At 44.7% G+C, this 15,251-nt stretch overlaps 1 protein-coding gene across 3 annotated transcripts in view; it reads right to left on the bottom strand.

Moving 5' to 3' along the window:
- The window catches only part of KCNT1 (potassium sodium-activated channel subfamily T member 1), a 556,984-nt gene that overhangs the window by 85,444 nt on the left and 456,289 nt on the right, over nucleotides 1-15,251 (bottom strand). For all 3 annotated transcript variants that reach the window (XM_089677057.1, XM_089677058.1, XM_089677059.1), the window contains exons 13-16: nucleotides 14,730-14,866; nucleotides 6,159-6,222; nucleotides 3,850-3,958; nucleotides 2,951-3,059 (exon numbers count right to left, since the gene is read on the bottom strand). In XM_089677057.1, the coding sequence (XP_089533183.1) occupies nucleotides 2,951-3,059; nucleotides 3,850-3,958; nucleotides 6,159-6,222; nucleotides 14,730-14,866 (419 nt within the window). The remainder of the gene's footprint in view (nucleotides 1-2,950; nucleotides 3,060-3,849; nucleotides 3,959-6,158; nucleotides 6,223-14,729; nucleotides 14,867-15,251) is intronic.

Genomic DNA, 15,251 nt, shown 5'->3' with positions numbered 1-15,251 from the left:
AAATGTAAGGGAAACTCTGCAGATTCAGAAGTAAAGGGGAACTATATGGATTCAGATGTAAAGGAAAACTTTGCTGATGGAGATATAATGGGAAGCTATGCATATTCAGATGTGAAGGGGAACACTGAAGATTCAGATGTAAAGGCGATACTCTGCGGATTCAAGTGTAAAGGGGAGCTATACGGATTCAGATTTAGGGGAAACTCTGAATTCAGATGTAAAGGGGAACTATGCAGATTCAGATGTAAGTGGAAACTCTGCAGATTGAGATGTAAAGGGGAGCTCTGTGGATTCAGATGTAAAGGGGGAACTCTGTGGACTTTGAAGTAAAGGGGGACTCTTCTGATTAAATCCATGTTATCAGAAATGTTATTTAATCACAAAATATATGTTAAGTGTATACTACAAAAAAAAATTGCCATATGCTTCTAAAGTGTTCAGGTTTGGCTTGAAGAGATGGCAACCCTATTTTTCTATCCAGGCTGCCATCTCATACTTCAGAGCAGTGCAAAGTCCATAGAATCCTTAGTCCTCTTTGGCACCCTAACGGAATACCCCTTTTGGTGAAACGACCTCTCCTAGATAGAGATCACATTCTGTAATGCTCTCCTGCTTGAAAAGCTGCTTCCACTTGTATTTATCGCCACCACAAGGGGCAGAGCCATGAAGATTCAGGAGTTAAGACTTAACCCCTGGCTACCTCCCTAGATAACCCATTGTACAAGGATTTATTAACACAAACAATACAGTACAACAGATGTGCACCCCAAAAGTAGGCACCTGCCTGCAGATCAGCTGTTATTCAATTATGTAAAACCTTTATTCCAAAAGAGAATAAAGAAATGTTGCTGTAACTGCTTAAAAAGTGTGATCTGGATATCTGCTAGTGCATCTAACTCTACCCTCTCCCCAAACTGACAACATTGTTGCCCAAAGGTGTCTGCCTTACTCCTCCATCCAGGGTGGAGGACAGGGAGTGTGTTACTGGCCAGATCACCAGGTGAAAATAAAACCTAAAAAAAAGAGAACGAATATAGCTACCACATTTAAAGACTGGAAATCTGAAATATAATAAATTAAATGTTTTGGGTTTAGGTATGCTTTAAAGTGTACCTGTATACATTCACAGACAGGGGCGGACTGACCATTTGGAAACTTGGGCACTGCCCGAGGGCCCGGGGTCAGTAGGGGACCCCATGAGATGCCCCTGGTACCTTTTTCATAGGCTTTTTTGAGTTTGGGCAAGGATACAGGGGCCCCATGATCCCCTATTGCCCGGGGGCCCCATGAGTTGTCAGTCCACCCCTGTTCACAGATAAGACATACAGCTATTAGATAGGTGCTCGATTTTCTATTCTTTTACTGCCATTAGAAAAATTACACAAATCGCAATCTGGATAAGGAACATATCTTTCTTCTGAATTTTATAAACCAGCCCCAATAGGCATTCACAAGCCACTAAAACTCTAAGCTGAAAATCTCCAGAAGCGAATGGCTATATGAAAGAGACAGATATATGGCTGAGCTATACATGTAAGTGCATGCTTCCTTTACTTTGCATGGCGTTTCCTTGTTGCATTGTTCATAAAGCTCTTACAGTTTGTTCTGTTAATTGTTACCACTCTGACCTTGCAGCACTGTGTTCCTGGGCTCTGTTCCTTCAAGGGCTTTGTCTGTTTTCTTACACAGTTCAAGGTAGGCTAATTGCTTTTGCCTCAAAGCAATGTCTATAATTGTAGAGAAATAATTAATTTGTGAGCTCCATCTGATGCAGGATCTGAAGTTATTATCTCCCATAACTTGTCACTGGTATCATTCAATGAGGATTGGCTGTGCCTGCGCCCAGTGGAGAACAAGGTGAATTCACAGAACAATAGTTTGGTTTAGTGTTAGGGCCTAATTTGATGGTTCTGTAAAGGTCTGGGACTATGGGTCTAGTTTATGTTTTAGGGTTAGGGTTAGGTAGTGAAGGACGTATTATGCAGAGATGTTTAAAAGTAAGGGGCAGGTTAAGTGTAAAAGGTATTTCAAGAAATGCGGCAAGAATGGGATAAGGTTCAGTAGGGACAGGCCAGGCTGAGATTCAGTCCATCTATAGGCAGGCTGATTATACCCAAAGTTGGTCCATTGATTGACTTGGGTACAACCAGCATGACAGATTTTTAGCATGTGATTACTGCCAGAGGATATAGCCGCTAGCAATAATCATTGTGTTCTCCCCGGCAGGGACAGCTCCCAGTGCACCCCCCCCACCCCAGGAGGACAGAATAGCTCTGCTGTACAACACTGACTGTGTTGATGGAGAAATGCAACCCAAGGTTGTAGAAAAAAAAATGGCATAATCTATGGCCTGCCGTAAAGAGTGCCACAGACTAAGGCAGACCGTGCTTACCACGAATATAATATGTAGGACAGCTCTCTTGACCACTGCACCACTCAAAGAAAAAAACGCAAAACTAAAGTAGCTGCCATTCTCAATGGAAATCCCATTAATTAAAAAAAAATCTGTGCATATAGAACAGTGCTGCTCACTAATATCTCCAAGCACCTAATCAATAACTCAATATGGATAGGTGCTTAGGTAAAATTAACCCCCTTATTAGGAAGTGCAAAAAAAATTAATTTACATATAACAAACCCTCCTGTGCCTCTAAAGTTATATATTATATTGCACTTATACTGTATTTATGTGAGTTAGAGGCACAGGAGGGTTTGTTATATGAATATTAGTTTTCTGCACTTCCTTATAAGGGGGATAATTTTAATATACATTTAACCTTTTGAGTTATGGATTAGGTGCTTGGAGATATTACTGAGCAGCGCTGTTCTTTATGCACGGATTATAGCTTAACATACCTCATAAGGACTGATGTGAATGGGTCAACCTGTTCTGCAGAATGTGTGGAAAAAGTCAAGAACAGTACAAATTAGTAATAAAAATGAAACTTACTGCCCCCTGGAGGTGTGAACGAGCAGTGTGATTAGGGTCGAGGTAGCAGGACACACACAGTTCAGTGCCAGCATGGCATATTTAAACTCCTCCTCACATACCACATGATCTGGAAGTAAAGGGCAAAATTATCAGCCACAATAAAATAACTATTATCAATCAATATATCTATCTTAAAATTAGAATAACTCTGGGCTTTGTCCTTACTCAGTTTCTGAGCAAAATACTCAAGTCCGTTACATTCTCCATATTTAAAAAAAAAACCTATTAGGAATGGTGGGAACATCTTATTATAGCTTCAGTATGAGAGTACACCAGGACCTTGCAAATATTTTGGTGATCACACATTCCTCTAAATGATTCTTTCGCACAAGACAAATGATCTACCTTGGTCATGTGACCACCCATAATCACATATCTACTCATGTTTGTGCTGAAGACTGCACTGGACTGACTGGATCAGTCACTGGTCATTGGTGGGTGGTTGTGTGGGTGGGTGGTTGTGGAGATGGGTGGTTGTGTGTGTGTGGGTGGGTGGGGAGATGTCCCTCCAGTCAGTTGTACCCAATAGTGGGTACTGGCGGTAAACCCTGTTAGCGTTTGGGCTGCTGCCTTTCTGGTACGGCCTTAAGGTCGTTTCCACATGTACACTTGTAATAAGAGGAAAGAAGGAGCGCCCGATATCCAAAAGAATGCACTTTTGATGGTAGATTAAGAGGCATTTATTGAGAATAATGACAACTTTGACAAGTTTGATGTACTTGTTGTTATTCTCAATAAATGCCTCTTAATCCACCATCAAAAGTGCATTCTTTTGGACATCGGGCGCTCCTTCTTTCCTTTTATTCGAAGTGTACATATCAACTCATGGAACAGCAGTTTTGAACATTTGAACTTACCTGCAAACTTGACATGAAATTTGTTCTCAGGCTTCAAAATCTGGACATAGAGAGGACAGTTGGGAGCAAAATCTTTCACGGCCCAGGCTCTCAAGATGGTCTGATGGTCCTAAGAATAAACAGTACAACAAACCCTGAGGTCAGTGTTTCTCAACCTTTTTCCAGCCGAGACACTCTTTTAAACTATGCACAATCTCAAGGCACCCCCTTCTAAAATATAAAAAACAAAACAAATGATTTTACATAATGCAGCAGCATCCACCCATGTATGACATCAAAATTAGAGGGGATTATTTTTTCAAAGCAAATACACTTTTGCACACTGATACTGATTAGTATTCCAGCATTTATTCTTCCTCGTTTTCTCTTCCGCACGCAGATAACATGACCCCCAGTGCTTACAGAGAGGGACAAGGGAGGGTCAAACAAGAATACTGTGCAGGTGCCCAGTGTTCTCCTTATCAACCAATGATGTCAAGGTTGTTAGGATGCTGACGTCTGGACTGCACAGTTTCAGAGGTTGTAATTGACCCACCTGCTGGTTCGTACACAGTTTGTGGCCAATTTGGGGCACCCTTGAAGAAACCAGAAGACACCCTGTTTGAAAAATTCTGTTTTAGGCTCAACATGCATGTTTCAATCTGACCATACTATCAGACTGATCAAAACTATGTAATATGTGGACCTACCTAAACTATCCAAATAATTTGTATCCAATCAGGCATACCCTTGCACTACATACTTATTGGTAGATCTAAAGAGGATTTACAGTTAGAGTGTGGTGGGCTTCAGATGAACTAGCATAACTAGTAGAACTACATAGCAAATATCTGCTCTAATTTCTGTTCAAACCTGCAAATACCAGATCAGAAATTGTATCTTATTGGTCTTTATATATTACAATGGCAAAAGCTGAATTCAGATATAATTTGCTTTTCAATTCAATTTTCAATGTCAATCAGTTGGTTTTTGGCTACATTACTGAAGTCAGTTTTATTAAATAAATATTATTTAGCTGAAAGCTGAATACAGATTCATAAGGCATATGTATTCATATTTGAATCTTGGTGATCTTTGTATATTACGTCCAGATTAGTGTGGTAATCCATTGTGAAAATTTGCCTTTGTACAAATGGGAGCTTCCTGTAATGAAGACCAATCACTGCTGCTTTAGTCTTGGCTCCACCCCACAAGTAGTTTTTTTTGCAGGCAGCCTGTAGTAGGTGGAGCTATTGAATCCCTCCCACAGCTCTTCTCTGCATATGCTACGTACAGCACAATGATGATGTCAACACTACTTTTACAAGGTAAAACTGTGTTTGCCAAAGCATTTGGAGAGCACAATAAGAATTTATATACTTTGCATCGATTAAGGATTACATTTAGATGAATGTTTTTCTGGAGTTCAGCTTTAAAGTTTAACAAGAGCAAGCTTCTAAGGCTGGTTATGGGTAGATGGTGCAGTTCCAGCACTTCAGCATATACTGGAACTTTAAAAATAAATGATGAACATATATGTTGTATTTTTTTAAAAATAAATGATGAACATATATGCTGTATTTAAAAAAAAATAAATGATGAACATATATGCAGTATTTAAAAAAAATAAATAATGAACATACTGTATATGCTGTATTTAAAAAAAAAATATGAACATATATGCAGTATTTGAAAAAAACTAAAATATGAACATACTGTATATGCTGTATTTAAAAAAAAATATGAACATATATGCAGTATTTAAAAAAAAACAAAATTATGAACATACTGTATATGCTGTATTTAAAAAAAAAATATGAACATATATGCAGTATTTAAAAAAAAACTAAATTATGAACACACTGTATATGCTGTATTTAAAAAAAAAACTAAATTATGAACATATATGCTGTATTTTTTTATAACTGCCACCTGTATTTTGGCTGGTTTCTCAAAAGTATAGCAAATCAAGATTTGTAGAAAAGACAGACAAAAATCAATACTATCTTTTCAAAGGTATTAAAACTGGGCTGACAGGTCTACACATAAAAAGCATTTTACAAAGCTTGGTCCGATTTGCTTTAACATGGAAAAAAATCCTTCTTCATTCCCAATGGCATTATTATAAATTCTCAGATCAACAATCTACATTGTATTTTCACAACTGTAAAACAATTCAATATTTGGTATATTTAGGAAAGAATCCAACCACTCTTTGAAACATCCAGTCCTATCTGCTGGAATCAATTCCTCTGGAAGCCTATTCCACATTTTCACATCTCTTCCAGCTGTGAAAATAATGTGCAGGTGGGGGGAAATTCGATTCTTACAGCAGCAGTGCGGTCCACTTCGTTCCGACTACTCAGAATGAAACATGCTTCTGCGTCATCCATCCTGCATTAAAGAACATTATTTCTATGGGGGCTGTAGGTCATCATATTATACATCAAATACAATATACCAAACACTCCACTGATCATATATTCAATAACCAATTTTTAAAATAGCAGCAAGCTGGGAATTTTCAGACAATCTACATACACTGTTTGACTCACAAATGATTGTTACAAAGTTATTCATGCTGATGTGTTTGCCAATGCCATGCCGAAGTGGCATAGTTGTCAGGAAGAAAAAAAATCTAAGATAAATTTGGGGTTCATATAGGAATTTGTTGAACTGAAACGTGAACAAATTGTAGATATTGAATAATTTGAGTGAAGTTGTCTATTAAGGTCCCCCCCCAGCACCACCTTTAGAGTAACCAATGAGCATAAATTATCTCTCTGTTCTCTCCTGCTGTCAGCATGTTCTTTGTCAGCGCATGTTATGCAGCAGAGTCTGGCTGGCTACTACTACTACTGCCTCTCCCTCTTCAAATCTGGGTTCTGCTGTGCCAGGACTGCATTAGGACTGATATCAAGAAGTCAGGCACTTGCAAATGTCTCCTTTAACCACTTGACCTCCAGAGGATTTACCCTCCCTTAATGACCAGGCCTCTTTTTGCTACTCGGCGCTGCACTAATTCAACTGATAATTGCGCGGTCATGCAATGCTGCACCCAAACGAAATTTACGTCCAAATAGAGCTTTCTTTCGGTGGTATTTGATCACCTGTGCGCTTTTTATTTTTCATGCTATGAACAAAAAAAGGCCAAAAATTTTGAAGAAAAACAATATTTTTTACTTTCAGCTATAAAAAATATATAGTAAACTCAAAGTTGGTTATAAATTTAGGCCAAAATGTATTCTGCTACATGTTTTTGGTAAAAAAAATCCCAATAAGTGTATATTGATTGCTTTGTGTGGAAGTTATAGCGTCTACAAACTATGGTTTAGATACTGCAATTTACGCCATTTTTTTGCTATACAGCGCTGCGCTAGTTTAACGGACAATTGAGCAGTCATGCAATACGGTACATAAATGAAATTTACATCCTTTTTTTCCCACAAATTGAGCTTTCTTTTGGTGGTATTTGATCGCCTGTGCGGTTTTTATTTTTTGCGCTATAAAACAAAAGGCTGACAATTTTGAGGAAAAAAAACAATATTTTGGACTTTTTGCTATAAAACATGTCCAGTAAAAAAAAATTTAAAAATCAAATTTAGTCATAAATTCTTCCAAAATGCATTCTGCAACGTCTTTGCTAAAAAAAACCCCAATACGTGTAAATTAATTGGTTTACGTGAAAGTTATAGCGTTTACAAATGGCGGGAAAGATACTGGGATTTTTAGTTTTTTTTTATACTAATAATGGCGGCGATCAGTGACTTATGGTGGTGATCAGCGACTTATGGTGGGACTGCGGCGGACATTCTGACATTGGGGGGTACTGACTTGGGGTCACTGACATCCCCAGTGACACCAATACAATGATCAGTGCAAAAAAAAAACACTGACACTGTACTAATGGCACTGGGGAGGAAGGGGTTAACTTTATTTTTCAGGGAAGGGTTATCTGTGTGAGGAGGAGTGTTTTACTAGGGGGCAGGGGTGTGTGCTGGATGGGGACAGGCTGATCGGGAGAGAGAAACTCTTCTGTCCCAATCACCGTGTCCTCGAGCTGTCAGGGAAGTGACAGAAAGCACAGCTATTGCAGCTGTGCTCTCTGTCACTGATTGCCGCCGATCGCCGGGAGATAGCCGGTAAGGACCGGGTGTGACCCGGCGACTGACATCCGCGGCTGTGATTGTCGTGACAGGTAGTGTCAGGGATCTCCTCGATCCCCGCCGCGATGGGCTCGGCGCAGGCGCACTGCTCCACCCAGCGCACGGGCACTAGGTCCGGGCCGGCCGCGGCGTTCGAGTTCGCGCATGCGCAGTAGAAGCCGCGGCCGCCCGCTGGGCACCAATGGCAGCGCAGGGCGGGATATTTAAAGGTCCCTGAGCTGTCATTTCGTTGCCTTCTGGTCTTACCTGCTTCCTGTGTTCCTGTACCTGTGCCTAGTAAGTTATTGACCCGGATTGCCTTTGACCTTGCTGATTTCTCCTGCCCAGACCCTTGCTTGCCTGACCTCTCTCCCTGGATGCCCCTTATTAGATCTGACCTCCTGCTGCTGACCTGGCGTGTGACCCGACGATTCTCTGCCTGCTCCCTTGTACCTTACCGTCCTCTACAATACCGACTCGGCCTGTCTGACTACGCACTTGCTCAGCCATCCATCCATCCATCCCATCGGGGTCACCCGACCTCCTCACATCTGGCTCTCCCTGGTTGGAGCCCCTGGCGAACACCACTACCACTGACAGGTGTGCTCAGCAGAGGCGACCTGGTCTCGGGGTACTACAAGTCCATCCCCACCATCAGGGGCCCTGGTGAACAAGTACCCTGGGGCTTAGACTCCGCGCTCTGGGCACGCCTGACCAGTGGAGTGCTAGTGGTGCCGCTCGGCGGTCCCTCACAGTACCAGAAGGCCATGACTGAGCCTCGAGGAGGACTCTCCCCGTTGGACGAGGTTTGCAGGCACCTGGCTACCCTGACGCAAGCTGTAAACACATTACAGGACAGATGTCTGCAGATCGAGAATCGGTTTCAGGCCTGCACCATCTCTGTTCCTGTTTCACAGGCCCCGGCTCCTGCACCACCGGTCGCAGCAGTCCATGAGCCGGCTCCTGGGCCTCCCACATCACTCCCTATGGCGGAACCCCGAGTACCCTTACCCGAGCGCTTCCATGGGGATCGCACACGCTTTCGGTCATTCCGTGACTCCTGTCTACTCTATTTTGAACTGCAGCCACGGACCTTTTTGACGGAATCAGTGAAAGTGGGGTTTGTTGTCTCCCTGTTGCAGGGTGAACCCCAAGACTGGGCCCACCGACTAAGGGGAAACAATGACCCTCACCTGGTTACGGTCGACAGCTTCTTTAACGCTATGGCCATCTTATATGATGACCCACAACGGGCGGCCTCGGCCGAGGCCACACTATACGCACTCCGACAAGGTCGGCGGGTGGCTGAGGAATACGCCTCTGACTTTAGGCGCTGGATGGGTGACACTCGTTGGAACGAGTTCGCACTCTTGCACCAGTTTCGTATGGGCCTATCAGAGGCTCTGAAAGACGAGCTCGCCCGGGTGGAGGTGCCCGAGACATTAGAGGACCTGATTGCACTCACTATCAAAATTGACCGTAGACTACGGGAGCGCAGATTGGAGAGGTCTGGTCAGGGTCGCGGAAATCCCTGGGGGTCATTTCAGGGATCCAGTCAACATACTAGGCCAAGCACCCAGAACCTGCCGTTTGAAGATGCTCCCGAACCCATGCAGCTAGGCCTGGCTCGGCCTAAACTATCGCCTGAGGAACGCCAGCGCAGACGCTCCCAGAATCTGTGCCTGTACTGCGGCGAAGCTGGTCACATGGTGCGTTCCTGCCCGCAGAAACTGAGTAAGTTCACCTCATCTTCTTTATCTGTTGGCAATATGAACCCGTCCCAGTACTTAGTTGTTCCCCTCTCCTTTCAGCTTTCAGAAAGGACCGTGGAGGTGACGGCCATAGTTGATTCGGGGGCATGCAGCTGTTTTGTGGATATCAATTTTGCTCACCAGCAAGGTATTCCCCTCCGCCCAAAGGAGAAGGGGTTTCACATCTTTTTGGCTGATGGTTCCCGGATAAAGTCAGGGTTGGTTAACCAGGAGACCCCTTCCATTGTGACTTCCATTGCCGGTCAGCACCAGGAACTCCTCCGCCTGGATGCTATTGCATCACCCCTTTTCCCAGTCATTCTGGGGCTCCCTTGGTTGCGGGCCCATAACCCCCAAATTGACTGGGAAACTGGGGTTGTCTCGTTCCCTTCCCCATATTGTCGGGAACTGTGTCGAACTTCGGGCCCGGAGGTCCCCCAGGTCCTCCTGTGCTCTGAAGGGGATGACAGCCTAAAACAAGTGATCCCTGCAGCCTACCATGAGTTTCTTGATGTGTTCAGTGAACGGGGAGCAGATGCTCTACCCCCCCACCGCCCATATGACTGTCCTATTGATCTGTTGCCCGGTTCGGAAATTCCGTTCGGGCAAATTTTTCCCCTTTCTGAGCTAGAATTAGGGGCCCTGAAGGACTATATTGAGGATAGCCTCCGAAAGGGATTTATCCGTCCCTCCACTTCCCCAGCAGGTGCAGGGATCTTCTTTGTAGAAAAGAAGGACAAGACTTTGAGGCCATGCATTGACTATCGGGAGCTGAATAGGGTCACCGTTAAAAATCGTTACCCATTACCACTGGTACCTGAATTATTCCAGAGCCTAAAAACTGCAGTAGTGTTTACCAAGTTGGACTTAAGGGGAGCCTACAATTTGGTTCGCATAAGGGAGGGGGATGAGTGGAAGACGGCCTTCCGCACCCGTTTCGGCCATTTTGAGTACCTGGTCATGCCTTTCGGGTTGTGCAATGCGCCAGCCACCTTCCAACACTTTGTGAACGACATCTTTAGGGACTTCCTGGACATCTTTGTCATCGTCTACTTAGACGACATTTTAATTTTTTCATCCTCCCTGGGGGAGCACAGGGTACATGTATCAAAGGTGTTGGGGCGGTTGCGGCAGCACGGGTTGTACGCTAAAGCAGAGAAATGCTGCTTTGAACAGGCTAGCGTTACATTTCTGGGTCTGATCATCTCCACCACGGGGGTCGCAATGGACCCTCAGAAGGTCTCAGCGATCCTAGATTGGCCTGAACCCACGGACAGGAAAAGTGTCCAACGTTTTATTGGGTTCGCAAATTTTTACCGGAAGTTCATCAAGAACTTCTCGGGTCTGGTCTCCCCCATCACTCAGTTAACCAAGCTTGGGACGCGATTCAGATGGACGCCCAAGGCACAGGAAGCTTTTGAAGCATTAAAAAGGTTATTTACCTCGCGGTTTTGGAGGGCATTGTGCAAAGCCCTGGATATCAAGCTGTCCCTTTCCTCGGCTTTTCACCCTCAGACCAATGGCCAGACCGAAAGGACCAATCAGACCCTGGAGCAATACCTTCGATACTACACATCATTCTCTCAGGACGACTGGGTGCCACTCCTTCCTTTGGCGGAATTCGCGTACAACAACGCTTGCCATTCAGCAACTGGACAGTCCCCGTTCTTCGCCAACTATGGGTTTCATCCTGTCTTCCTCCCGGACTTGGTCCCGGAATGCCCGATTCCAGCGACACAGGATGCACTGACCTTCTTCACCTCCAACAATAGGAAACTACAGGAAGCCATCCATCAAGCCCAAGAGGACTACAAGAGGGCTTTTAATAGGAAGCGAAGAGGGGATCTGGTGTTGCAGCCCGGAGAGAAGGTTTGGCTGGCTACGTCGAACTTGAGGTTGCTCTGCCCGTCAAAGAAGTTGGGACCTAAATTTATAGGCCCTTTTTGCATCAAACGAATGGTCAATGAGGTGGCCTATGAACTTGTTCTCCCTGAGACACTCAAGGTCCACCCTGTCTTCCACGTGTCCCTGTTGAAACCAGTAGTCCCTGATGCCTTCCCAGAACGGGAATCCAGGCCCCCGGAGGCCGTAACGGTTGAAGAGGAAGAAGAATTCGAGGTGGAGGCAATCCTGAAGTGCCGACGAAGGGGGGGCCAGACCCAATTTCTCATCAAGTGGAAGGGCTACGGCCCTGAGGACAATTCGTGGGAGCCAGCCCATAATGTCCATGCACCTAGGCTTGTCCGGGGGTTTCTTCGTGATCACCCGTGGTGGAGAGATCGGGTGGGCATCCGGAGGTTGCCCGTAGGGGGGGGGCAATGTCAGGGATCTCCTCGATCCCCGCCGCGATGGGCTCGGTGCAGGCGCACTGCTCCACCCAGCGCACGGGCACTAGGTCCGGGCCGGCCGCGGCGTTCGAGTTCGCGCATGCGCAGTAGAAGCCGCGGCCGCCCGCTGGGCACCAATGGCAGCGCAGGGCGGGATATTTAAAGGTCCCTGAGCTGTCATTTCGTTGCCTTCTGGTCTTACCTGCTTCCTGTGTTCCTGTACCTGTGCCTAGTAAGTTATTGACCCGGATTGCCTTTGACCTTGCTGATTTCTCCTGCCCAGACCCTTGCTTGCCTGACCTCTCTCCCTGGATGCCCCTTATTAGATCTGACCTCCTGCTGCTGACCTGGCGTGTGACCCGACGATTCTCTGCCTGCTCCCTTGTACCTTACCGTCCTCTACAATACCGACTCGGCCTGTCTGACTACGCACTTGCTCAGCCATCCATCCATCCATCCCATCGGGGTCACCCGACCTCCTCACATCTGGCTCTCCCTGGTTGGAGCCCCTGGCGAACACCACTACCACTGACAGGTGTGCTCAGCAGAGGCGACCTGGTCTCGGGGTACTACAAGTCCATCCCCACCATCAGGGGCCCTGGTGAACAAGTACCCTGGGGCTTAGACTCCGCGCTCTGGGCACGCCTGACCAGTGGAGTGCTAGTGGTGCCGCTCGGCGGTCCCTCACAGGTAGGGGGCGTGCTTTTGCCTGCCCGTGCTTCCCTGCCGCCGTATTTATACAGTGGCTGGGCGGCATGTGGTTAAAAATACTTTAATGATTTTTATAAAGATTCAAAACTGCAATAATGTATACACTTTATAACTACCTGGAGTTAAAGTGGTATTAAACCCAAAACCAAAATTGTAATATATTGCAGCTTACCAATCATTAGATGTTGCAGCTGCATTTGTTGTCTTTTTAAGGCTTTTTCCCTCTGTTTTCACCTGGTGGCCTGGCCAGTAATACCCATCCTGTGCTAGGGTGCCTACACTCTGGATGAGTGAGCAATACAGACACCTTTGGACAGCAGCATTATTAATCTAGGGCAGTGGTCGGCAAGCCGCGGCTCGCGAGCCACATGCGGCTCTTTACACGCTTTAATGCGGCTCTTGTGTGCCGGGCGCCCGCTCCCCTCCCTCCTCTCGGGCGGCAGGGACTCTGCAGCGTGATCCAAAAAAAAAAACAGCCAGGGCAGCGCGCTCAAATGCAATGATTGGCCAGTCTCGCTGCCACTCACATCCTGATAGCCAGTGATTGGCTGTCAGGATGTGTGTAGGCGGGGCAGCGTGACGAACGTGAGAGGAGCTAGGCTCCTCTCACAGTCCGCCCTGAAGACCGGAACGGCGCGGGAACACGGCGAGAGGAACGCGCGGAGCAAAAGTAAGTGAATTGACACAGGGGGGACTTGGCTTACTACTTGCTACTTACTTACTACTACTATATGAGGGATGAATTAATATGGGGGATGAATTACTATAGGGGGGATGAATTACTATGGGGGATGAATTACTATGGGGGATGAATTACTATATGGGGGATGAATTACTATAGGGGGGATGAATTACTATAGGGGGGATGAATTACTATAGGGGGGATGAATTACTATATGGGGGATGAATTAATATGGGGATGAATTAATATGGGGGATGAATTACTATGGGGGGATGAATTACTATGGGGGGATGAATTACTATATGGGGGATGAATTACTATATGGGGGATGAATTACTATAGGGGGGATGAATTACTATATGGGGGATGGATTAATATGGGGGATGAATTACTATGGGGGGATGAATTACTATATGGGGGATGAATTACTATATGGGGGATGAATTACTATGGGGGATGAATTACTATGGGGGATGAATTACTATGGGGGATGAATTACTATATGGGGGGATGAATTACTATAGGGGGGATGAATTACTATATGGGGGATGAATTACTATATGTGGGGATGAATTACTATATGGGGGATGAATTACTATATGGGGGATGAATTACTATGGGGGATGAATTACTATATGGGGGATGAATTACTATATGGGGGATGAATTACTATGTGGGATGAATTACTATATGGGGGATGAATTACTATGGGGGATGAATTACTATATGGGGGATGAATTACTATATGGGGGATGAATTACTATATGGGGGATGAATTACTATGGGGGATGAATTACTATAAAAACTCATTGAAACTAAAAACAGTGTACCATCCTATGTATTTTCAGTTTTAAAAATGTGGCTCTCAAAATAAATTTCAATCGTGGTTTTGGCGAGATTTGGCTCAGTTGAAAAAAAAGGTTGCCCACCACTGATCTAGGTGGAGGGGAGTGTTTGATGTACTAGCAGATTTAGATAAACTACCAAATTGAAGCCGAACACCAAAAATAACAAACTACTAGTATGATCACCAGGTGAAAATAAAGGAAGGAAAGCCTAAAATAGAAAACGAATGCAGCCATCACATCTAAGAATTAGTATCCTTCAATTTATTAAATATTTGCTTTTTGGGTTTAATACTGCTTTAAGCTTTCAAGATATGTCGCAGATTTTCTAGGTCCTGAACACAATATTTGCAAAAAATAACATCTTAAATCTGATTGGTCTATGGCCACACCCAAACCCCCTGTACTGTCAAAACTCTGTACCTCCAATTCATACTTACTTTGCCCTCATGAGGTCCTGATCTTTCAGTGCCGACCCTTGAAGGTAGATAACACGCTGAGACCACAATGGTATCTGGAGTACTCGCCGAACCTGAATATCCATCTCCGTTGGGCATAGAATAACAACATAATAATCCTGAAAAGGGATGTAAATGACAAACAGAAAAACAAAGGTAAACAAAAATTGTATCTATAGCCTAAGTCACTAAAGAGGTTAGCTGGTCATATACAAAATTATCGGTTTTGTTAAATCATCTTCCAGTGCTGCCAGCGGCTTTTAGTGTGCTCTTTTCCTGCCCAATGTTTCTTCCCTTGACTTTTTCATTTTAATGTTTGTGTAATCAAATATTTGGTTATTTTGAATGGGTTACATGGAATGATTCTTGAAAGGTCAAACCAACCAAAACCGATATTGTCTTTGGTGGATGGTGGTTTAAACCACTTCACAGCTACTTATATCTCTAAAGGGAATCTACTGGTGAGATCTCCTGGGTCAGCTCACTTGCTGTGGTCATCATGAG

This window comes from Staurois parvus, unplaced genomic scaffold (genome assembly GCF_062004578.1).
Source record: "Staurois parvus isolate SC_StPar_1 unplaced genomic scaffold, SC_StPar_1.0 ptg000176l, whole genome shotgun sequence".
In the NCBI taxonomy this organism is placed as follows: domain Eukaryota; kingdom Metazoa; phylum Chordata; class Amphibia; order Anura; family Ranidae; genus Staurois; species Staurois parvus.
The sequence above is the reverse complement of the archived record's forward strand: the minus strand, read 5'-3'. Positions and strand labels throughout refer to the sequence as shown.